This window comes from Drosophila ananassae, chromosome 2L (assembly GCF_017639315.1).
Source record: "Drosophila ananassae strain 14024-0371.13 chromosome 2L, ASM1763931v2, whole genome shotgun sequence".
In the NCBI taxonomy this organism is placed as follows: domain Eukaryota; kingdom Metazoa; phylum Arthropoda; class Insecta; order Diptera; family Drosophilidae; genus Drosophila; species Drosophila ananassae.
This window is the reverse complement of record NC_057927.1, coordinates 27,243,760-27,267,183: the sequence shown is the minus strand read 5'-3', so window position 1 is coordinate 27,267,183 and position 23,424 is coordinate 27,243,760. Positions and strand designations below refer to the sequence as shown.

The following is a 23,424-nucleotide window of genomic DNA, read 5'->3' as shown; positions in this document are numbered from 1 at the left end:
CATTTGGCTCGGCTTTAAATGTCCTCGTTTTGTACTGTCTGAACGGTCTGCGTTTGTATGCATAAATCTGAGTTATTAGTGAATTAATATTCGCTAGACATTTTCACGTACTTGCTGCCGGGGGAACATCATCTAACGACTAGAATTTTAAGCTGAAGAGACTTTATTCCGAAAAGCGGGTAAGCCCATCAACGTCCGTGTATAGTATAGTACATACGGTCCGGAATCGCTCACCCATTGCAGGCGTCATCAGCGAAAAATGTACTCTTCAAAATCCTTTGAGGATGCCTGGCTGGATGGCTGGATGGATGGATGGCTGGCACTCAAAATGAAATTAATGACTTAAAAGCTTTTTTGCGGTACCCGTCACTCAAAATACAATCAATGCGCGTAAAAGCAACAACAGCCTGCTCGCTCCAAAAACGCTGAGCTGTAATTTGCGAGCGCCGTTTAAAGTCGTCGTTTCGAAAAGTTTTCAACGATCAAAATGGTTTTTACCACCTGCCCGGCTCTGGCCGCCTGCCTGCCTGCCTTCCAGCTCTTTTTAGCCAAGTGTCACGCCGGCAATCTTTGCCACAATAAATATAAGGGGGACGTGGCAGGCAGAGGTGAGCAATAATTGTTGTTTGTGTGGCAAGTTCATGCAAAAGAATTAAGTAACTGTAAATGCAATAAACGACCACACCTCCACCTCCGCAGTAGCCCACCCTCTGCCCTTCACCCGACTTTCGCTGGCTCTCTGCTTTTCCATTTCCTCCTTGGGCGCCCAGGTTGGGAGTCGAAGTTTTTATGGGTTGACAGTCAACCACGCAGACGCCCAGCAATAAATTCTGAAGCGAACGCTTAACGTGCAACATATTCCAGCAGCACTGGCAGGGGCAACACCAGGAGCAGCAGCAACAGCAGCTAACTTCCCCTTAAGAGGTTCCTTCGGCCGGGCTTCCCCCTTTTTCGAAATAAATGAGCATTTCGCACCGAGGGGTTTTGTGGCGTCATTTTTCTCGACCCTTCCGGGCGGGCCAATGGGGAAGCCAATGGATACACAATAAAAATGTAATACAATTGATCCCTAATAGCATTAAAATGAGATGAATATTCTGCAAAGATTTCCTTTTAATTCTAGGAATAAAAGTCTGTTCGAATTTAATGGACATTGAAATGTAGGAATTGCAAAAAGCGTTTCCACTAAGAATCCTTTTATTGTTCTATTTTTTGAAGTGAAAGAGGTGAAAAAGTATTCATTTATTTCCGTGTAGACCCGGCAAGAACACCTACGAATAACAATGGCAAATTGTAACGCCATTAGCTGCTGGAAAATTGGCAAACGCAACAAATCGAATCGGGTCCAAAATAGGAAGCTAGGTACCTGGCAGGTGGGCTGGTAGGTAGAACATTCCTTAGACTTTTGCCTGTGGGCTGCCACATTAAATCAAGTGCAAAATGTCTGCGAAATGTGATGCGATGTCCTCAACGCTCCCAGCTCCGGGCTGAGTGATAAAGTGTGAGCTGTCAAAGGGGCGAAAGCAGAAAAGGCGGGAAATAAGCGTCGGGAACGCGGCGGGGTAGCCACCGGGATATTTGTCCGGAAATTGTGTGGAACAGCAACACGTAGAGCTTCAATTCATTTCGGTTCACCATTCCACCTTTTATCATTGCGTGAATTCTGTGAATAAATCATCTAGGCAATCTTTATTTTGCACTATATCACATGAAATAAACCAAGAGCTCTCCTTAAAACCAAAAAAAACAAAAATGAAAAAAAGAAAACAATTTCTTCCCTTGTCACGCTGAATCCGATTTTCGAAATAAAAGTTGCGCAGAATTTCGTATAAATTAAATTAAAGACAAATAAAAGTTAACTCACATGCTGCCACGGTGAGGCGTGCCCCTCCCAGGCCATGTTGCCATGAGGTAGCAATTAATTTAATAAATCAACATAAAAGTTTGGCCTCCCTCGCCTGCGCTCAGTTTTGTTGTTGAGTTTTTTCTGATTCCATTATTCAGAGTTGGCTGTGTCAACTTAGGCGGCCATTAGGCACAAGCTTAACCCATCAGTGCCAAGTCGCTGTGTCGGTGGGTAGAAGTTGAAGAGCGCCATCGATTGGCCGTGAAGTCTTGCCGTTTTGGGCCAGGGGTGGCCTCCACCCACTCCACTTCGGTGTTTTGTTTCAGACTTTTGTTGAACGAATTTTTTGTGCACTTTGCCTGCCATCTATTGAGGCTATCTATTCTGGGTTGCTGAAAATAACTCCCAAACTTGGGCCAATGCTTTATTCCTTAAGTTTAATTAAAAGGCTGGCAGTATCAGCAGGGGAAAAGGAAGGGATAAATTGGTGGGGACACTCGGAAAAATAAAGGTTCTGTCAACGGAATAATATTTAAACAAAAATATAAATAATGTTATAAGGTCCCACAATAAAAGAGACAATTGATGTCTATCTAGAATCTCCAGACTGTTATGTTAAGATTTGAGAAATAAAGTTAATAAAATGAAGTAATTGAATAGTAAGTAAAATGAAATACTCATAATTCTAATTACAAATAACAAATAAAATATTTGAATATTTAGTTTCTCAGTTTGTCTCAAATTAAGACTTTAAATATAAAATAGACTTTTCAAACATTTTTGTTCCGAGTGAAGCAACTGCAATGGTTTTTTGCTGGTTGGGCTGGGAATTGTCCTAAAAAAAGTCCTGCCACTTTGGCTCATAACAATGTTTGACTAGTGAGGGAAAGGCAAGCATTGGGAAGCGGGTGTGGAGCTTGGAAAGGACTATCCAGACAAGGCAGCCAAAGGAGGCAGAGAACATGGAGGCCGCCTTGTCTGGGGGGGCGGACAAGATTTTCAGTTTAATTTGAACAGGACCTGACGACGACGTAGCCTAGTTTCTTTTTCCCTTCAGCTGCTGCTGCTGCTGATGCTGAGGCTGATGTTGTTGTTGGCCCTTCAACGTGGCAGCGATGATAACAATGGCCGGCAACAAGAAGAGCAAAAACAACAAGGACAAAAAGCGTGCATCCTGCGTATCTGTGTCTGTATGTGTCTGCTATGTAGATTTGCATCTGTGTGGCAAGTTGCAGCTGCCAAAGTTGCTCCCGGCTAAGCTGGACTCTTTTTCATCCATCGCTGCGAAAAGTGGGAACAATCGGAGAAAGTCGAGGCTGTATAAGAGGCATTCCCCGCTAGACATCCTTTTTGAGGCGCATCCTTTGCTGTCCTTGTTGCTGCCTTTTTAATGACACTAAACGTTTATCAACACACAAAACAACGGAGCCCAGCAAATGCAATAATCCCCTCAGATTTCCCTGCTTTCTGTTTTACTCTTCTCGGATGCCTCTTGTTGCTACAGCGTTTAATTAGCGGAAACTTCTAAAATTAGGCCGGGCTCTTTGCGAGTCAGATTGCGTATACGACCCGTGAAACCAGAGAGAGACTGAATTTTGAAACGGGCCTACCCACGGAAAACCAATAAAACAAGCCTGATGGACCCTGAATTATGTACAATTCCTAGCTTTTATGCCCAACGAAAGTTTTTACTTAGTCCGTTAACAACAGAGGTCCAAATAATGGCGTGTAGTTCCCCATATCGCGACTGTAGGCCGTCTTTATCACATATTTGTTTTGGCCGTTTTTGGTGTTTGTCTGTGTCACTTTTATGACGGCGTTTATGAGCGATATATGCGGTTATGACAGCACCAACAGCACCAGAGCTTGTTTATCTATGTTGTGGCTGCTACACAGCTACTCTAGTGTTGTTGCTGCTGCGTGCCGCCGACAGGGGCAGGAGTGGCTGACACAGGAGCTGCGGGAGCACCAGCAACTGAAGCTGAAACAGCTTGTCCCTGTCAGTTTTCTTGCAACCTAAAGCGAAGACCCCCAACTCCCGACCAGACCAAGCCATTTATGGTTGCACGATGGCCGCATCTCTTTACGGCAATATCGTCCTGTCGCCTCGCTGTGATAATGGCCTCTCTACACCACCAGCCACCTCTACACTTGGGGGAAATCTTTTTAAACTAAAAATATATTTGGATGATTGGCAAAAATTGTGACGTATGCCTTTAAAGATTTTATTTTTTGGAAAGTAACTGCAAATAGAGGACACAAAGTGTAGGATGGACTCGCCTTTCCCTACAAATAATTATTTTTATTTCAGTGAAAGAATCTTATAGCAAAGTAAGTTCATTGCGTACCTCATGCTCATAGTTGACCCTCTGCCAACTTTGCGTATTTCCGGATCGTAATGAATTTGATTGCTTGACCAGGTCGAGAGAGCACAGGCCGGGCCAGGAGGTTAGATTGTGCTCTTCGTAAGCCAGACGAGGCCATTGGAGTGAACTTTTCACCTGGTCGAGTTCCGAAAAGCTTGACACTCATCCTCGGCGACGATGACGAAGGACGGTGAAGGAATCTCCCTGCTCATTAACTATGGCACAACTTTCGCAAAGCCCTGGCATTCCACTTTGGGCATTAAGCTAATGAAATAAATTCCAAAAAAAAAATTCCAACTGAGCTGGGCTAAAAAAATGTCAAACTTTCCGTGGAATAAAGAGAACCCAAGTGAAGTGACATTTGCGAGCCCTAAAACGAAACAATGCGTTTGGCCAGGAGCGCTTTTTAGTGCATTTTTTGTTGGGCTGCAGCGCAGGGAATTTAAAAGAGGAGCCTCGGTGACAGGTTCAGTTATTTGACGGGCGGGCGAGTTGGTTGCATGCCACTGAAATATGCCAGTTAATATTTTCAAACGCCCGGACAGGGACTGGGTGACAGGTATGCAATCGAATCAACTGAACAACGGAAACCCACCCGCCGCCAAGTGCCACGGAAAATTTTAATAAAAGGCAAATATTTGCCAAGGGGGCGAAGGGACGAAGGACGACGCATCTGCAAAGAATTGAGATTGAGATGGAGATGGAGATGGAGATGGCGGACCACTAAATTGAAAGTAAACAGCAATCTATTTTAATGCGTGTGCACCCGAGTGGGTGCCCTATTCACCCATTCCCATGTCAACCGCAGTCAAAAATCTGGACTTGCATCTCGTTGAAGTCTCAGCATACAGGATACAGTGTGCACGATGCAGGATGCAGGATGCAGGATACGGGATTCAGTGTTGCGTCCAAAAAGTATTGGGGATTTTACAACGGGTGCAAGTAAAACGAGCTGCCGGGGAGTTTCAAAATATTTCGCTGGAAACTTTGAGGCAAAGGCAAACAAAAGTTAATTAAAACATTCCAGCTTTCAACATTTGCCTTCGCCGATTGAAAACCGCGACTACACTCTGGGAAAAGTTCTAATGAAACTTTATTTAAAACGATTGAGAGGAATCCGCAGAGAACTATGCATATTAATTGATTTTCCAGGAAATTGTTCTCCAACTTCAGCTCAGATAGTGAAACGAAAAATGTAATCAGCTGCCTGTATCTAATACGCTGCATTTTTGATTAAAGGGAAAACCTGGCAAGTTCAGGATTAAAAATTAAAATCTCCAAAATCCACTCGTTTTCAAATGCAGATGGCGGATGGTGGCTGTGGGGGTTGGGGAAAATCTCGAAAAAGCCACAGAGCAGCCAAAGTAAAAGATGTTTAAGCATCGGCAGCCAACCAGCAGGCGAAAGGAAAGTGGAATACCATGGAATGTAAATTGAAATCGCAGTCGAAATAAAGTGAAATGAAGCGTTTAAATTGCGAGAGACTGTGTGTGAGTGAAAGCACCCACACAAACACACAGAGACACACACTCGGGCCGGGAAAGTAAGTGAAAGTTAATGTGAGCGCGCTTGTTTACTCTGCGGCTTTTCCAAGGCAATCGTTGAAAATATTCGACGTGCAACTGAGGCGAAAACATTACCATTGAGACCTCGATGCTGGAAAATCGGGGAAAAAGGTGCGGGAAAGCGCAGATCCATAAAAGAAAACCGGGCGGACAGCGCTAAGGGGAGAAATCCTAAGAAAAGACTCCAGAAGCATACACACGAATTCCCTTTTCTTTGCTCTGACTGAAGGGGATTGGCTTCAGATATATGTACTATATAAAAGGAACATTTACATATTCCTTCTTCTGCGGGATGCCCCAATTGTTGTCATCGCTCACTCGATTCGGTTAAATATTTTTTCGGGCCAACAAAAAAAAAACAGAAAAATAAACATTTGGAAATTATATTTCACTTGAGGATTTACTTGTAAATCGTGGGGATAAATCACAGTATGGCAGCGCACCTGCAACTTAATAATCATTAGAGCCAGGGGGCTCATAGTTAGGCTCGACAATGTCTTTCCCCCGGAATTTGTTTCAATTTCTTTATTTTTTTTCTTTCGGGGAGTAAGAAAATCCGGGCTGTGCACATTTGCCACAAAAGCTGTGCGCATTTTGTTAGGGGATTTGATTCAAAACAACTCGCTGCTACAACTGTAATAAACTTAGGGACCCACAAAGGATAGACACACGTTCACCCTGCATACGAACAAGAGCGTATGTGTGTGGCTTGTGGCAAGTTGGCTGATTTATGCCCTCGCGGCTTTGGCTTCTGTTTAAGCGCCAATTGAGTCTCACGTCCCAGTGACAAATCGATTTCTTATCACCCGATGCGGCACATTATTGCCCTTCGACGGGCGTGTGCGTGTGCGTGTGCCCGGGACACAGATAAGGTTAAAGGTGAGCCAGCCCATCGCCACGCCCATTCTGGCCAAGTCCCAGCCGGCTTGCCTTGCCGGAGCCGTCGGAGTAAATAAAATTTTAATTTAATTTTTAAGCACTCGCGACGATTACGCGTAATTCAATCGAAATGGCTGGCGAGGGGCTCGAGGTTGCCGAAGCCGAAAAGGAAACCGGCTGTCCTGGGCAGGCCTTTATCAGTGTATCGCCAGGGAAAGTTGTTGACTTTTATGGCAAATGACTAGCGCAACAGCGTCGTTGTCCTTTTCGCCTCCCCCCGTCTCAGCGGAAAAGTTAGCCGCTTATTTATTTTCATTTCTGCTGGCAAGTTTGTGCAAGTGTACTGAACAAAAAAATATTTCAAGATACATTCAAGTTATTTTAAGTTTAATGTTGGTGTATTTATTTTCAGTTCAGTTAATCATAATCTTATCATGTTATTTGTGAGTTCTTTTACATAAAAAATGTAAATACTTTTGTACATTTTTCTTGCAGTGCCTTCTTCCTGCCGTAGTTTACTTTTTACAAAGTTCATGTTGCAAAGGTCCTGCCTAGTTGCCAGCAATTTATATTTGTTTTAATTTCCTTGCCATTTCCTTGGCCACATTTGTCAGTCAAATGGTAAACTGACTCTGGGCCAGGCCATTCCACGTTTTAGTGTTTATTACAGTTTACTGGCGCCCACCGCCCCGCCGGAAGTTACTGTTACTTGCCACTTCCACTGTAGATGCGAAAATATCAACCGGAAACCGGTTGCTGCCCCCATCCCTGCTCCTAGTTGAATTACCCGCTCAACAGCGAGCATAACTTCCGACTCGCCTCACAGGCACTGCCCGGTTAGAGTTATTAAAGGCCAAACAGACGCCGAAGGCAAGTGGTATGGAGCCATTAAAAATTTTATTGACTTCACATGCTCAATAGCCCAAAAAGGCCATTTATTACTCATCACTTTATTTGGCCTTCTCCCCAAATGGGAAATTTAAAGAAAAGCTTTAAGACCACTCGGCCAGCTGGCAGCAGCTGCAGTTGATGTGGATCCTGGCTGTTATATCCTTTCATCCTGCCCCGTTTGTATACAAATATATAGGTATGTGGGTGTATGCAGTGTTGTGTGGCATGCCACTCAAAACTTGCCGTTGAGCAGGTGGCTGGCAAACACGTGACTGGCCAGTGGGTGGGGCATTTCGGACCACGGGACGGACTTGACTTACAATGTCCCTTGTTAATGGCATTTTATCGCCAATTATAAAACCTGTCATTTCACCATTTTTATCAGTGTGCAAAAAAAAAGAAGGGAACACGGGTATTGAGGAATGAAGGAAATGTGTTAACAAAGGATACACACGGGCGAGAGTGAAAAAAGCGGGCGGCTGATGCTTGAAAATGCCAATCATGTAGGGACCAGGCCAAAATCGAGGACCGGGAGCTCAGTTTCTGGATCAGGATGGATGGAAGTTCCGCCGCCAGACTTTGCAGGGCAGACATGTGGATAAGTGGGCGACTGTCTGGCTCACTGAGTGAATGCCTGACTGACAGACAGGTCACTTTTAATTCATAAAGTGAATTGAAAGTCCTTTAAGCCGCTTCCAGTAGTTTTTAACTTGCAAGTGCAGTAACAGGCTCAAATCGACCTACAAACTATTAAAGGCATCGATATGGGCTTACATATTCAGAATTCTTCAAAAAAGGTTAATTTATAAGCCGGTATGTAAATAAAAATTTCTAAATGCTATAAAAGATAAAATCATATTTAAAGAAGACAATTAAAGAAATAAATAAGAAATTGTAAGGCCCAACCACAGTTAGAGCAAGTAAAAGTTATTCTTCTTTCAAGGGAGAAGGCATACATGTAAATAAAAGCTGTTAAAATACGATAGTGTTGGCTATTAGCACAATAGGCCAGAGCATACACATATGGCCAGATATCCGACCCCAGACACGGCAGAGGGGCTGCAAAAAAGCGTATACGCCGGGTGGGTTTCGGGTTTACGGTCGCCGGTTGCCGGGGGGTGCAAAAGTGCACAAAAACACACAGTCACAGCACGCAAAGTGTAACCACAAACACGACAACGAAGGCGGCAACAAACTACAATCAACAACTACAAATACAAATACAATGGCAGCGACAGCGACAGCGGCAATAAGAGAAAAACACACAAGGACGCCCAGGATACTGCACGCAGGGTGAGGCAGTCAGAGAGAAAGGCAGACAAATGATATGTGTGTTGTGCTTCTGTGTGTCCTGTGAGCTTCTAGTTGTTCACTGTGCCCTGGTAAGACAAGTGCAAAGCATAGGTTGAAGGTGCCGCAAATGGGATTGGGTTTGGGCCCCAGTCACGAGTCGAGTTGCCACGGCTTCTTTCTGCCGCCGCCTTATTTATTTGCCTATATTCTAGTGCGGGACTTGGTATGTGCGGCAAGTTTATGATCGGCAACTGCGACTGACGCATAGCATACGGCGGCAATGCGGCCAGAATCACAGTAGGCCGGGCCAAGAGGAAATCAAGTTGCTTCCTGCTGCTGACTGATGGCGAGGTTTTATTTCCTCATCCACTATTTTACTCTCTTATCTTGGCAGGCGAAGATTTTCTGGAATCTTTTTACCTGAAAGAGTAGGAGTATACACAAGGTTTCTTGAAAGTTACAAAGGATCGAGAAGGTATGACAGCAATTAATGGAAAAAAGACTCATGGGAGGAGAACACAAGATAGTTAAAAACAAGAAATTTAAAAACAATAAAACGATGAGTGACTCAAGATTAAAAAATTGAGGAAAAAACAATTAAGAAAAAAAATATGAAAACATATGAATTTCATTAAGAGGATGCCAATTCTTTATTGCGATATAAAATATTTCAGTTTCAATCAACTTGTGATACAAAAATAAAATCTCAAAAATCAAATGCCAAATTGAAGTGTTCAAGAATAATTTTAAAAATTGTTATATAACGATATATGTAGGTTCATGCCGAATCCATTCCTTGAAGTGTGGCCTACAAATCCAACCACCTGTTGTCTGACTTTCAGAATATGTTCCACCTCTTCCTCAATTGCGACTTTCGATTGGGTCGAATGTCTTAATATTCGCAATCAAAATACCATTGATGGGAGGCACTTCATCTCTGGTGCGTGCCTTGTGGTATCAAGACACTCTCTCGAATTCATAGCAAGGATAACAAATGGCAAAGCTACATGGCTGCTGTCCTGCCCATAATATGAAATCATATTTTAACGTTTATTCCCACAACAATAAAGGCAGCCACCGACAACTTTGTCTCTCCCATTCTTGGTCCTTCTATATATAATGTATATATATTTTCTACTGCTCCTCTTGATGGCATGAAATTCCTCGGAGAAACAACAAGGGCAACAAAGGCCTGGCATTTACTAATTTCATAAAGCCAAATGAAATAAAAATGCCAGCAGAGTGGAACAGCAAAAAGGGATGTGACAGGCGAAACGAAAGGATATGGGCAAAGGAATTTATCGCGGTCTCAACATGTGGCCCAACAAAAAACGAAAAAAAAGAAAATGGAAGAGTCGAGTGCAGAAGAATTTCCTTATTTTTGGGGGATTTTTTCTTTATTTTTTTTGGCGAAAATCAGGCACTTTCCAAATGCAGTTTTAAGCTCCACTGAGCAAAGGGGAAATCATCAAAGCCTCGGAATGAGTGCGCCATTTCCGGTTGCGGCTACGACAGGAGGTTGGCAAATGGGGAAGCCCAGGACCCTCGCCCGCACCAGGGCCAGGATCAGGACCAGAGCCAACAAAGGCAACAATAACTCAATAAAATCTTGGCGCCCGGCAGTCGCAGACAAGGCTTAAATGAATGCAGGGCGTGTTGGCTGAAACCAGTTTCCCCTCTAGCATCTTTCGTCCTGCGCCGTCCTTGGCAGCCAAGATATCCCTCTTTATGCCGCCATTCGTCTTCATCGTTCCAGCGTGTTAATGAAAGACAAAGGCAGAGGCAACGGCAATGCCAATGACTTGAATGGTCTCTCTTTCTCGTGGCTTTTATGGCCAACATTAAAGTGAACTGTAAAATGCGCTTCATTTGTAAAAATGAGCCATCGTCAGGGGGGCGTATGCGCAACGTGTGGGCCAAGTGCGCCGAATTATGATGATTGACGATTATAAACTCTGAGAAGGATTTCACTCTTTTGACATGCAAAATGGAATGAAGCCAAGCAGGACACAGGAACACAGGCTCTCTGGCACAGAGTAAAATATGCAAGGCTGAGGTAAGCCAAACTCGAAAAGCTGGCAAAACATGCCAACGGAATTTTAAAGAACCAGAAAACGACACAAAAAAGTGGCAACAGGAGCAGGAAATTAATATTTATAACATGGCCTGTCCTCAAATGTCAATGTGCATATTTTTAATTATGCACAAAAGTCGAAAAGGCAAGGAAAGTGTGAACTTCGGAATGCTAACTGGCTGATGCCGGTTCTGTCTCAATTATGCTCCGGCAATTTTCACTTCGTTGCCGCTGTCAAATTTTACACGCCCTGCTTTACGGCTTGTTGTTTTTAATTTAAAATTTCCTCAATTCCATTTCTCTTATTTGTGTTTTGTTTCTGTATTTTCTTTCAACTTTTTCTGTTTTTTGTTTTTTGTTTTCCGTTTTCGGGTTCCGGCTTTTTTCTGTTTTCATTTACATTAAAAGGCTCCAAAATGAGCGTAATTAAAATTGACCCAAGGGAGTAGCCCGGGCAATAAAAAGTACGAGATGGAACAGGCCAAACTTTTGCATAATTAGGCGGGCGGAGGCTGGATGGGCAGTTGTGTTTGGGAAGCAGTCTACATGAATCATCCGGGGCTCTAGCTCGGATTTATGAATGTCGAAATTAAACTCATATATGCTAAATTGAATCTCGGCCCCCATTGAGTCGATGATACTCAGGGCCAAAGTTGCAACCAGGGGGACGGTGGTGGCATTGTATGGATGCTAGTGTGTTAACAAGGTCCTGGCACATCCTGGCTGGCCTTGCCCAGCCCTTGTGCTCTTCTGTCTCACTTAATTTTGAACTTTTTTGATTTCTCTGGTGGCCGAGCGGCAACTGCCTCCCCGAACGACATGTGCGGCGAGTGAAAAAGTTGATTTGAAAGTTGGACTGCGCCCCCCTTTTGGGCGAGGCAGGCAGCAAATTAAACTACAAATTTAATTTACGCAATGCAATTTCAGTTGGCAAATTTAATTCAATTCGCCCAAAACGAAAGTTTATCTCGCCACGCCGCTTGGGGTAATTATGTTCGCATTTAGCGCCGGATTATGGTACACTGAATTAAGTGCGCCCTGCGAATTAAAAACTTATTCATGCTTTTGCCAAATAAATGCAATTTCTATAATTTCTTTTCGGCGGGCCTGCTCTTATATTCGGTTATTTCATCCAGCCTTTTTGTTCGCCCCACTTCACCGTATTTAATAGCATAAAATGGCCCACAGAAATGGGGCCCTGACGACATTTTGTGTAATTTATTTGGCCTACGGGCGCATCCGAGAGTCCTGAGTCCTTTGCCTTCATTCCGCCCGTTTGTTGTTGTTCTCGTTGCTTTTTCTTTTCCTTTCTGGGCACGACGATGAGGCGCGCAAATACTTTAAGACGATTTTATGTAAATGTTTTTCGTGCTCATGTTTTAAGTGTGTTGGCATCGCCTTCGACAAACGCCGAAAAAAGGCAACGCCGACCGTCGGAACAAAGGATGCGGCCGGATTTCAACTGCCGCCTGCTACGTCAACACTGAGAACAAAACGCGGCTTAATCAATTTAAGGAAAACACTTAAGATTACCAATATAAGAATTTAAATGTCAAGGAGAGGGAAGTCTATGGCCTTAAAATTTTGCTTCTGCAATTTTATTTTTTTTTTAAATATGATTTTAAACGTTTAAATATTTTTCTTCTGTGTTCGTTTCCCCTCTTGAAGGATATTCGGCTCCTTTGCCGTGTCTGTTCATTCGGAATTTTATTCAAAATGGATTATGCCGCCTGCGAGTAAAAGAAAACAACACAAAAAATAATTCTACACCATTTTGCCCACGATGTTGGCTGGTGGCTGGTCTTGTTTTTAGTCCTGGCTTTGCCCCGAATGCCCCACTCGTTTTTGCCGCTGAATTTGCAAGTGTTTATGTTTATGCGACAAAGTGGCAAGGCCCCCTCTAACGAAAAAAAGAACAACACCCCACAACCCCCTGATTGCGATCCTTTTTGCGTTTGCGTTAGCGTCCTCGCTCCTGCTTCCTGGCTAATGCTGATAATGCCGCTCAGCCAGTCAGTCTGGTAATGTCTTAAAGCCAAGGGCACAACCACTTAAAAGTAAAGTTTAATGAATGGCGAAATTGGTGTTTGATTTCGGCTCGGCCATAAATCTTCACATGGCCAACTGACTGGCTGCTGCTGCGGTCCCATGTGTGCTGACTCAACTGGCAATTATCTCGCCTTTCCAGTTTTCCAGTTTCATTTTTTGCACTTAAGTTGAAGTAAATCAATATGCCCGGCACGGTATAAATTTACGGCAAATAACGCATTAAATTGAATTGCTAAATTTCATTTTATTGTCGGATCGTGCAAAGGACTTTCGTCGAGTGTTGAGTGTTGAGTGTACTATACTCCTACCTCTTACGCCACTGCCAACTGCATAACTCTTTCGTTTATTAACCATTTCCCGCACACATACCCTCTCTCACTAAACATGACTAAAAGCCACTCAAAGAAATTTAATAAATTCGCTATAGTTCTAGTTTAGTTAATATTTTTTTAGAAAAGAAAGTCTTAGGCGCCTTGAAAAGAAGGTTTAAAGAAAAATGTATAGCTGGCATTCCATGGCTCTGATCACTTCAAGATATATACACACTAAAAAAGTATTGCGAATATTTTATTACAAATTTCTCCTTGTGCATTAGTCCTGTATCGAACCAACAAAGGCGCCAGACGATGGCAATGGCAATGGCATCACTGCGATGGTGACAACGCCAGCTGGCGTGATAAGCCATTCATTACGATTATTATGGAGGTGGTGCCACGCAGTGGAGGGGCCAAGGAGGACTCGCATACGTAGGACATGTGTGTGGCAGCGAGTCTTGAACTCGGCGAACAAATAAAAAAAAACTGCTGATAGGAGTAAAAAATTTTCATACTCATTTATTTTTATTTACTGCGCGCAATTTGCACATAAAAGCCAGCCCAGTGAGAGCTAAAACCGGCAAAAACCAAAAGCCCAAAGTTGTAGAGCCCATGGCGTGTGAAAGGGTTTTTCTGTGATTTTTGTCATTTTTTTCGGTTGGCGTGGGGACAGATCCTGAAAGTATGGAAAAATTATGCGTAGCCATAAAAGCTGAGCGCTGCTAAACAGAGCAGTGCACGGGAACGCTCCTCGATGTCGTCGATGTCAATGGCATTGTCAATATTTACGCTTTGACATTGTTGTGACAGCGGAGCCGGGCGGAAAGTTTTTGCCCGAAGTTAATTTATGGTGTTCATGTGTGCAAATGCTGTCATAAATGTCAAGCGAATTTTCGTTTCGCCAAAAAGAAATATTTATGATCGTATTGGGCTAACATCGATTGGTGTTGCCTCTTTAATTGCGGCCGGGATACATGAGGAAACCTTCTGGCATCTGGCCAGCGGGAAGAGAGCAGCGGGAGAGGTGCTGGGGTTAAATTGCTGGTTGGGAGTCAGGCTCTTTTGCTTTCTGCCTTCAAATTGAGTACAGAGTCGGTCTTTTCATTTTATTTGGCTTTCTTTAATAAAGCTGCGCTCGCCAGCGAAAATCACAGGCCAGAAGTAAAGCGGCTGCGGGGCGTATACGCAATTTGTTTTGTTTGTGTTTCATGGGAGTCGCAGAAAAGGGGGAAAGCCAAGTTTATTTCCAGCTCGGACTGGCTGAGATTCTGTTTTAATTTGCGATTTTCCGCTTGTTTTGCCAATTAGGCGCCATTTGACTTTACGATTGCAAACAGTGTCCCCACAGTCCACAAAGTACACGAGGCCAGCAGCCAGCTAGCAGCAAAACTTTGACAGATTGCCCCCGTTTTGCTCGATTCATTCGGCAATAAATTAACTTTGACCCTTTCAGCCGCTGCTTGTCATCAGCCAACCAATCGAGTTTCTCTTATTCCAGTTTATTTTCCTCGGGGCCGGCCGGCGAGCAACTTTCCGATGGATTTTAATTCAATTAGCATCAGAACGGCGCAAGTCAATTGTAAAAGAATTTGCTTTCATCTCGGAGCCATTCCCACAGCTTTCCCGGCTTTTCCGGCCTGTTTTCTTCAATTTATTTCGTCGAGTATAATTTACTCGGGCATTAGAACAGATAGAGGCGAGAGTGTTATTCGAGGAGGAAGCTCATAAATAGAAAATCTGCTTCAGTTGGCATTGTTGCTGGTTTATGTACTTTGTTGCCTTGGAAAGTGAAAGCTAATACGCGTGTGAATCTCACAAGCGCTTTTCGCACAGCCAAGAGCCATGAGTCGAGAGCAGTCGAAACAAAAATAATGATATTAAACTTTAGCAAAGAAATTATATTTTATACGAGATGACATCAGCTCCAGCTCACCCAGCCAGCGTTGCATTGGCTGTATATATACATTTTTATATATTTGGGTCTGTGTGTGTTTGTATCTTGTATCTTGAAACAAACTTTTCGGGGCAAAGTACTTGATGCGATAAGACAGAAAAACAAATGTGAGTTACGGCCCGGAGACTTGGTCCATGTTTGTTGCTCCGGGAAAAATGTAGATGAGCCCTCGACTCTACGTATTCGTTCTGCATTTTATGGAATGCAATAAAAAACTTTTCAGACAGCCTTCAAGAGCATGCAATGCAAATTCCATAAGCAGGATTTAAGCAACGACCGCAATGAACCAAACAAAATAAATAAATAAATGCCAGCTGACTGAGCCGAGAGCCCCACAGCCAATGAAAGCCAAACAATTGACTGAAAACGCGTTTCTTCTCAAAAAGGAAAAAATAACACAGAAGGTGAAGCTGAAAGACTGAAAAAATAATAATAATTCGGACACTAATCTGGGCTTAGAAACTTGGCTTTATTTTAATCAAACCGACGGAGCGAGAGGCACGAAAAGTTACCCCAATGGGATACACTATCAGAAAAATACCAAACTTAAGAAAGTAAATAGGACATTTATGAGAGTTTTAAGGCGTACTTTGCCACAAGATTTAATGAAAAATTGTTATTTAAAGTTTAACCCGGAGAGCTATCATTAAAAACTAAAGTAGCCTCTTAAAGAAAACCATTTTTCATTTAATAAAATAAATCTTTCTCAGTGCACACACACAGAAAATGGATGCTGAGGAGGGAAAACGGATGAAAAGAAGCCATTGGCGAAATACGCGACTACCAAGATAAGGGGGATAAGCCGTCAGAGGGGCGGGTGGAGAACCCAAACTGGGCCAAAATGAAGTTCAGCTCGGGCCGACTTTAAGTTCCTGCCGGAGCATGACAAATGCCAATGAGCGGCTGCACTGCATATGGCAGTTACTAAAGAGATAGAAACTGGGCAGGATCCGGGCGGGATGGCGGTCTGGTAAGGGATTTCTGGGAGAGTGGAAACCAGGGAAGGGGAAGACCACAAATGGTATACGTGCAGCACTCACAATAACGGGAGAGACCCGAAAGCAGCCGGAAAGAATTGCTCTGTAATTTAATTTAACCAAAGGCCCCGGGAGTTGGGGCGGCACTGGGGAAAGAATGGCGGGCGCCAGTTAGTGGTGCGTGCCCCATAAGCTAAAATGTCAATATTTGCCTATGCCACGCATAAAGTGCCAAGGCATATGCCTTGTGGTTGGCGGCCATTCAAAGGCATGTCTGCTGTTTCATTTTTTTTGCTTCCAGCTCCTCTTTCCGTATGCCGCATGCCACCGAAAAACATCCTATTCGTAATGTCAGCGGCGATGAGTGCGCGGCGAGCGGAAATTAGCAAACGATTCGAGCGCCCACCAGGCAGCCAGCAAAAAAAAGCAAAAAAAAATAATAATATAAAAAATCTCCGCGAGACGAATGTAAACGGGGCGTATGCTTGTTATTTGATTTTGTGTTGATTTTCTCTCGTATATATTTTCTTTAATAATTTCCTGTTATAAACAAATCAAGGATGTAATAACGCAGTTCAATGCGTAAATGTTGCCGAAAAAACCACCTCCTGTCTGCCTCCGCTTGAATATAAATGCCACTGATTATGATCTTAAAAGCCATCGCAAGCCGTAATGGCCGAGAAAAGTGAACTTTTCCAACGATGTGGAGCCGTGGTGTGGGGCCCATATAGTGAGCACTTTAGCTGAGAATATACAGTGTAAAAAATGTAGAGCGCCTAATGAGACGAGCAAATAGCAGCTTGAAATTTAGAAATAGCAACATATTTCCTTAGAGTTACAAGCCACTTTTCCTCCAGTGCACGGACAAGATATACAAACACAGCCCAGAGAGGTATTTCAAGGACTAAGCCCATTAGCTCACTGTTGTTGAACCTTTTTTGCTTTTGCAGTTCGGGCTCTGGCATTTCTTTGCCTTCTTTTGCATGAAAATGCTACCAAAAAAATGTAAAATACTTTGGCTCACGTAAAGGGCTACTCACACACTTGCTTAGGGGGTTACACACACACACACACACACACACACACACACACACACACATAGATATGGAGAGACGTCAACATGGGCATCTAGGAAGGCAAGTGTAAGTACAGAAACAACAAGAGAAAGTCTTCAGCCGAGCAAGTCAAGTGTATGAAATGTAACAAAGACCTAACGAGAATTACAGCCACACAAGCTCGTAGCTACATATAGCCTGCGAAATAATGAGAAAATATCAAAAGTGCCCAGGCTCACGCACACTTTCTAGTGTGTGGACTTTGGACCCGAGCCTGGACCCAGGCTCAATGTCAACTTAGAGCTCCTTGCATATCAAGCGCCGCCGGCCACGACATTGAGGTTGTGCAAAAAATGGGCATTAGGTTGACACCAGGGAGCGGGGCGAGATGGGTTTCCCTTCGAAGCAGTTTTCTCTTAATTTCCTTTAAAGTGCCTGCTCAAAAAACTGACGCTAATGAGCTACTTAGGCAATGACTTAAGTCGTTATTGTGCTGCGGCAGCTCATCACATTACACATACGCAGTGTGGCCCAGCCGTTTGAGAGCCCTCATCCGCCTAGGTTTTGTCTCAGCCGTTTTGATTTCTGGGCTCAAAACTTGTGCATGAATTAGTTGAAAGTTGATCCTTTGGCGCTGGGCTTGGTGGCCTTTTGATCCTGGTCCGGCCATTTGTTGCTCCATTGTGCGGATGCCTGGTGCCTGATGGCTGGCTTTTGTGCGTGTTCCGTAAAATGGTATATAATATTCGATTAATATTTCAATAAAGTGTTTGCCCCTTTACGGATTATAATAAGGTCCATTGTGCGACCCAAAGGACCCCAGAGCATCGTCACAATAGCAGCTCCCAGGCAGCCTCCAAGCCGGGCCCAGTTGAGTTGAGTTTGCCCAGCGTTGTGGGTGAAAGGCATTGAATAATGTAGTTTCTTGGAATTAGAATTTCTTCTTAGTCGTCGACGTCGTCGTCGTCATCGCCATAGCCACTCCATTCAATAAGCGGTCTTTTGTACGAGTATATTTGTAGATTTGTTCGACAGCAGGCGCTTTCCGGACAAAATTGCACTCATTACGCGGCAGGCAAACAATACCCCATGATTTGGGTGGGTTCCTGGCACAGCGGGCCTTATTATTATGCTTGTGCCTCCAAAAATAACACGAAACCCGTACGCCCACTTGTACGTATTAAGATAAACCTCATTAGGTTCGGCATTAATCAGGACCGCCAGCTGATCTCAATTAAATGCGCCTATCAAAATATGTGCCCACACATAATACCCCCGGAAAATAGTCGAGCTTAGCATTAAGGTCTTAAGTATGGGTTGAATAAGGTTTGGCAATAACTATTTTATGAACTTTTTATTCATGTGAATTGAAAAGGGTTTTGTAGGTATCTTAGGGGTAGCAATGCACGGTTTGAGTCCTGTAGAAATTGAAATAAAAAGTAAAGAGAAGGTCATTAACTTGTAATATCTTTATTTTTTATAAATATTTAATCACTTATGGCTGGGTTCACCCTTTCACAAAACCTGCTCTTGGAAAGTCAAAAATAAGGTCTAATAATAGTTCGACGGCTAGACTTTCTCGAGTATCCCCAAATCAGCGTCATCGCGCTCTAAAATGTTATTTTATTAATTAAATCGAGCAGGCAAGTGTCAAATCAGCGCCTCGCTCGCCTCGCCGCCCCCTGCGGCATGTATTGCGGTTCAATGTGCCGTCGTCGGCGTTGTTGCCTCTGTTGTTGTCTGTTGTCGGCGACGAGGAACAACAATTTTGTCCATGTCAACATGGTGTCATAATTAAAATGTTCACCAGGCTATGGCCCATATACCCCATATGCCTAGCCCCCAGTCCCGCCGCCCCTGCTTTGTCGGCCTGCAAATTGCGGGGCTTACATGCCAGCGCCCGAACAAGGCCAACGCCTACAGGCATTTCCTTTCCGAAAAATTCGCCAGGAGACATGTTTAATGATTGGACAGGGCGTGGGCTGGGGGCTGGTCCAAAGCCGTGTGGTAGTTGGGTACTTGGGTAGTTGGCTGTGACATTGGTTTGAGCCCGAAATGCTAATTCCTGCGAGCTAATTGGAGTGCCTGGAACTGAAACCGTGCCTGATGGATAGATATGTCCCCGCTTTAGGAGATAATGATCCAGGTAAGGTGATGTGCGAGGTAATCAATGCTTGTTGGACTACACTTTGACATTATAAATTGTCATTGGACCCGCTTGTTTCGCTTGTTCAAAATTTTGGGCAAAAAAAGTGCTTCGCAACCTTATCCGGGCCACTTAGGCCTGATTAATGTGCCAGCAACTGGACTCTGGCCATCGTAAATAAGCAAAAAAAAAACAATGTTCAGCTTTCCCATCGCTTTCGCTCTCGCTGTTGGCCCGGCTTTTATTGTCTCAAGGTTAATTTGAATGGCAAACTTTACGTAAGCATTCTTCTATATTAAGATACTTTATTTTGCTCTACTGACGCTTTCCACTTTATTATTATTTCTGCTCTGGCTTTTTATACACTGCCCTTGTGGAGGAAAAAAATTAATCAAAAATTCTGGAGACAGGCGAGATACGGATACGGACGATATGGAGGGGAATGCCCTGGGCTATTTGCATTTTCCATTTAGTTTTTTTTTCCTCTTGGTTTTGTTTATCATGATTGCAATAAATAATATTGTGGCTTAACCCACAGCCGCTGACCAATGTTTTTGCCACACAATTCAGTTTCGTTCTCTGTTTTTAATGCTTAAAAATCTTTACTGGCTGAGCTTTAACCCAGGCAACTGAAAATTCTCTGTGCCCTCTGGGGAATGGCTGACGGAGAGGTTCTGTCGAGAGTCCAGTCACTGTGATTGAATGCTTTACTCGTTGATGGCAAGCATCGATTCCCTTTTGAAGGACGTTTTCAATTTGTGGCACAATTTAAGGAATTTTCCAAAAAGCAGCAGTGGCAGCAGCCAAATAGCTGTAAGCAAGTGCGCCAGTTTGTGGCAACTCAGCTCCTACATGTGTGTCCCACAGCCTTGCCTTGCCCTTGGCCAGGAATTTCTCTTGTGAATTTTCCGAGTAGTTTGTTACGACGTACGCCCGCCCTTCCCAGAACGGCCCTCGACCCCTCGAAATTCAAATTCAAATTCGGCAACTGGCAGACCCGCATGATAATGTGCATATTTCTATGGATTATATTCTACTTTTGCGAGCCCGGCCCCACTCTATTAGGGTTCTACTCGGGTGCTGGCGGAATTAGACACACTCTCGGAATGTATCCACCACTCATATGCATAAATATCTCTGCGTTTATTCGCTGCGTGACCCAAGCTGTGGCAGGAGGGGCAGGGAGCCACCGCACGATCTGACAATTGTGCCGGCAACTTGAAATTTGCATAAAAAGAGGCCGCAATTTTGCGTTTTGCATGTTGCTATCTAGCATTATGGCAATTCAACGCTTTATTCCTCGCAAATATGAGAGCTCTCAGCGGGCTGGCTCTATTGACTGACAATAAATGGGCTAAGGCTAAATTAGATACGAAAATATGCCAAAAATACTTCTTAGTCACCAGAAATAGAATCTATGAAGTATGCAAAGTATGTGAAAAATTATTACTTCTCTGCATTGCACACCTTACGGAATTTAATTTCAAAATTCTTTTAAAATGTGTTACTTTAAGGTGTCTATTATTTATTGATAACATTGACTTTAATTCCCAATTAAACCCAATTAAACGATTTTAGGTCTAATATCAATAGATTTTCTTGCAATTTCTGTTTAGTTGCTTATGAACTACAAAATGAAATTTAAAACCAATGAAGTATAAAGTCCAAATGATAGTAGAAGACAGCTCTGATGGAATTTCTCAACCCATTGTTCGATAGTCAGTGGTGCGACGTCAATTGCCTTCAATTGGCTCTAATTTCACTTGGACGGATATGGACGGAGAGCAATACTCTTAGTGGATTACTTTGCAATGGATTATGAAACTCACCTCGCACTTGGGCAGCTGTCCCTCCGGCATCTTCACCTTCCAGCCGAGGAGCGGGGGAATGCAGATAAGGGCGGACATTATCCAGACCGCCGTGATCATGACAGCGGCCCGTGCCGGCGTCCGGGACTTGAGATAGTCCACTGCCTTGGTGATGCTCCAGTACCGGTCCAGCGAGATGAGGCACAAGTTCATGATCGAGGCGGTGCAGAGCAGGACATCCATGGCCGAGTGGATGTCGCACCACCAGCTGCCGAAAATCCAGTAGCCCATCAGCTCGTTGGCCAGCGAGAAGGGCATTATGATGAGGCCGAGAAAGAAATCCGCCACCGCCAGCGAGGCTATGAACCAGTTCTGAATATTCTTGAGGGACTTCTCCGTGGCGATGGCGATTATTACTAGCATATTGCCGACCACAATAATGATCATCAGGATGGTGACGATAATCGAGGCAATCACTATGTGGGTGAGCGTGTAGCCACTGGGGTATCGGCCGTCCCAGTGGATCTCCGTGAGATTGGGATTGGTGTAGTTACCGGATGTGCTACTTTGGTTGTAGTATCCCCCGCCCGGCTGCAGGCTGCTGTTGTAGTAGCTGCCATTGAGCAGGTAGATGGTGTCGTTCACATTGATGTATCCCAGACCCAGGCCCAGGCCCACTCCCGGCGTGGGCAGGGTCAGCTGTCCGTCGACGGCGAGGAGGGGCGGATTGAGGGTGGCGTTCTCCGGCTTGCTGGTCGTGAACACGGCCAAGAAGTCATCGGTGCTGATGTTGCCCGTATTGATGTTGGCATTCAGCCGGCTGTAGTCCATTGTGATTTTAGATTCTCTTCCGTTGGCTAGCTTCTAGATGAGTCTGATTGGTCCCATGCTGCCCTCGATTCCCGATTTGTTTATAATTAATCTGATTACGCGCGAGATTCCAGTGCTCTTTAAATCTAATAATTTAGCTAATTCCTTAATAGCATATTTAGCATAGCTATCAAATATTATTTCGACTATTTATACCCGTTTTGCACCGAAACTTGTGTGTTTGCGTATGTGGAGATCTGGCTCCGCTACATATATTTATTTATTTTACTCGTTATTTATTTAGTTTTGTGGTTTATTCTCTATTTCTGGTATTTGCGGTTTAATCAATTAAAGAGTCAAAAACACATATACAGTATGTACATTGGCGGTGGACGCGGCGGACACAACAACACGATAGAAAAGGCTGCCTAGTGCTATATACAAGTGGTTGGGAAAGCGATCCCATCGATCCGGCTCGGGCTCACATGGCGTATGCGTTACGGGTCCATCAGTCAGACCCTGGCGCTTTCCTCTCGCACTGTTTTGGCTTTTAATTAAATTGAATCGAATTGTATGGCCGTCGAATGTCTTTTCACTGAAACCGCAAATAGAACTCGCCCAAATTGGTCGGTCTGTTTTTATTTTAATTCTTTCTGTTTATTTACACTAAAAAAGCGCGACCCGCGTTTAGGCCCTCAACCAGGCGTTGGCATAGTCTCTCGCCGTTTTCCGGCCAGCTTTTTGGTTCGCTATTTGTTTCTTTTTTCTATGTATTTGTTTTTGTTTTTGTTTGTTTTGGAACTGCACATCCTGACTGAAAATCACGTAAAAATATTCGGGGACTTCCAAGTATCCACACTTTCATTGCCTTCCGAGGCTTTGATGCTTTTTCTTTGAGCGCCCGTTTGACACTAACAGCAAAAACAGATGTGATATTTTGGCCAACTTTATATCACGTTTAGGCCGATTTTTTTTCAAGTGTTTCTTGGTTCGTGCCCTCGCTTCGTGTCGAGCATGTTCGGTTGCGCCCGAGGGAGAGCTGCTTATGAGAGGTGCCTATTTACCTCTCGCTCGACTCAACATGTTCCGTAGTGGGATGTTGCGTGCGAGTAAGAGATCCGATAGCTCGTCCCATTTTCTCAAAACGAACATGTTTGCAGTGGCACGAGTGCTCGGGATTGCTTCGTTCTTCGGTTCCGTTCGGACATCCTTGGGAAATTTTCTCATTTTCCTTTCCCTGCCTTTTTCATCGCATTTTCCACCAAACACCATCGCCTCGGCGAGTTCCATTTCAATTCGTGTGTTTCAATTCTTTGACTGTGATTTAAGTATCTCACAGATGCATTGGTTAGTCCATTGTTTACCTGTGGACAAGTGTCGCGGTGTCAACAGATTAG

General features: G+C 43.9%; 1 protein-coding gene across 2 annotated transcripts in view; it reads right to left on the bottom strand.

The window, feature by feature from the left end:
* LOC6505663 (alpha-2 adrenergic receptor) overlaps positions 1-22,980 on the bottom strand; it is a 48,724-nt gene extending 25,744 nt beyond the window's left edge. For both annotated transcript variants that reach the window (XM_001964466.4, XM_032449636.2), the window contains exon 1: positions 21,239-22,980. In XM_001964466.4, the coding sequence (XP_001964502.3) occupies positions 21,239-22,048 (810 nt within the window). In that variant the 5' untranslated portion in view covers positions 22,049-22,980. The remainder of the gene's footprint in view (positions 1-21,238) is intronic.
* Between the last annotated feature and the right edge of the window lie 444 nt (positions 22,981-23,424).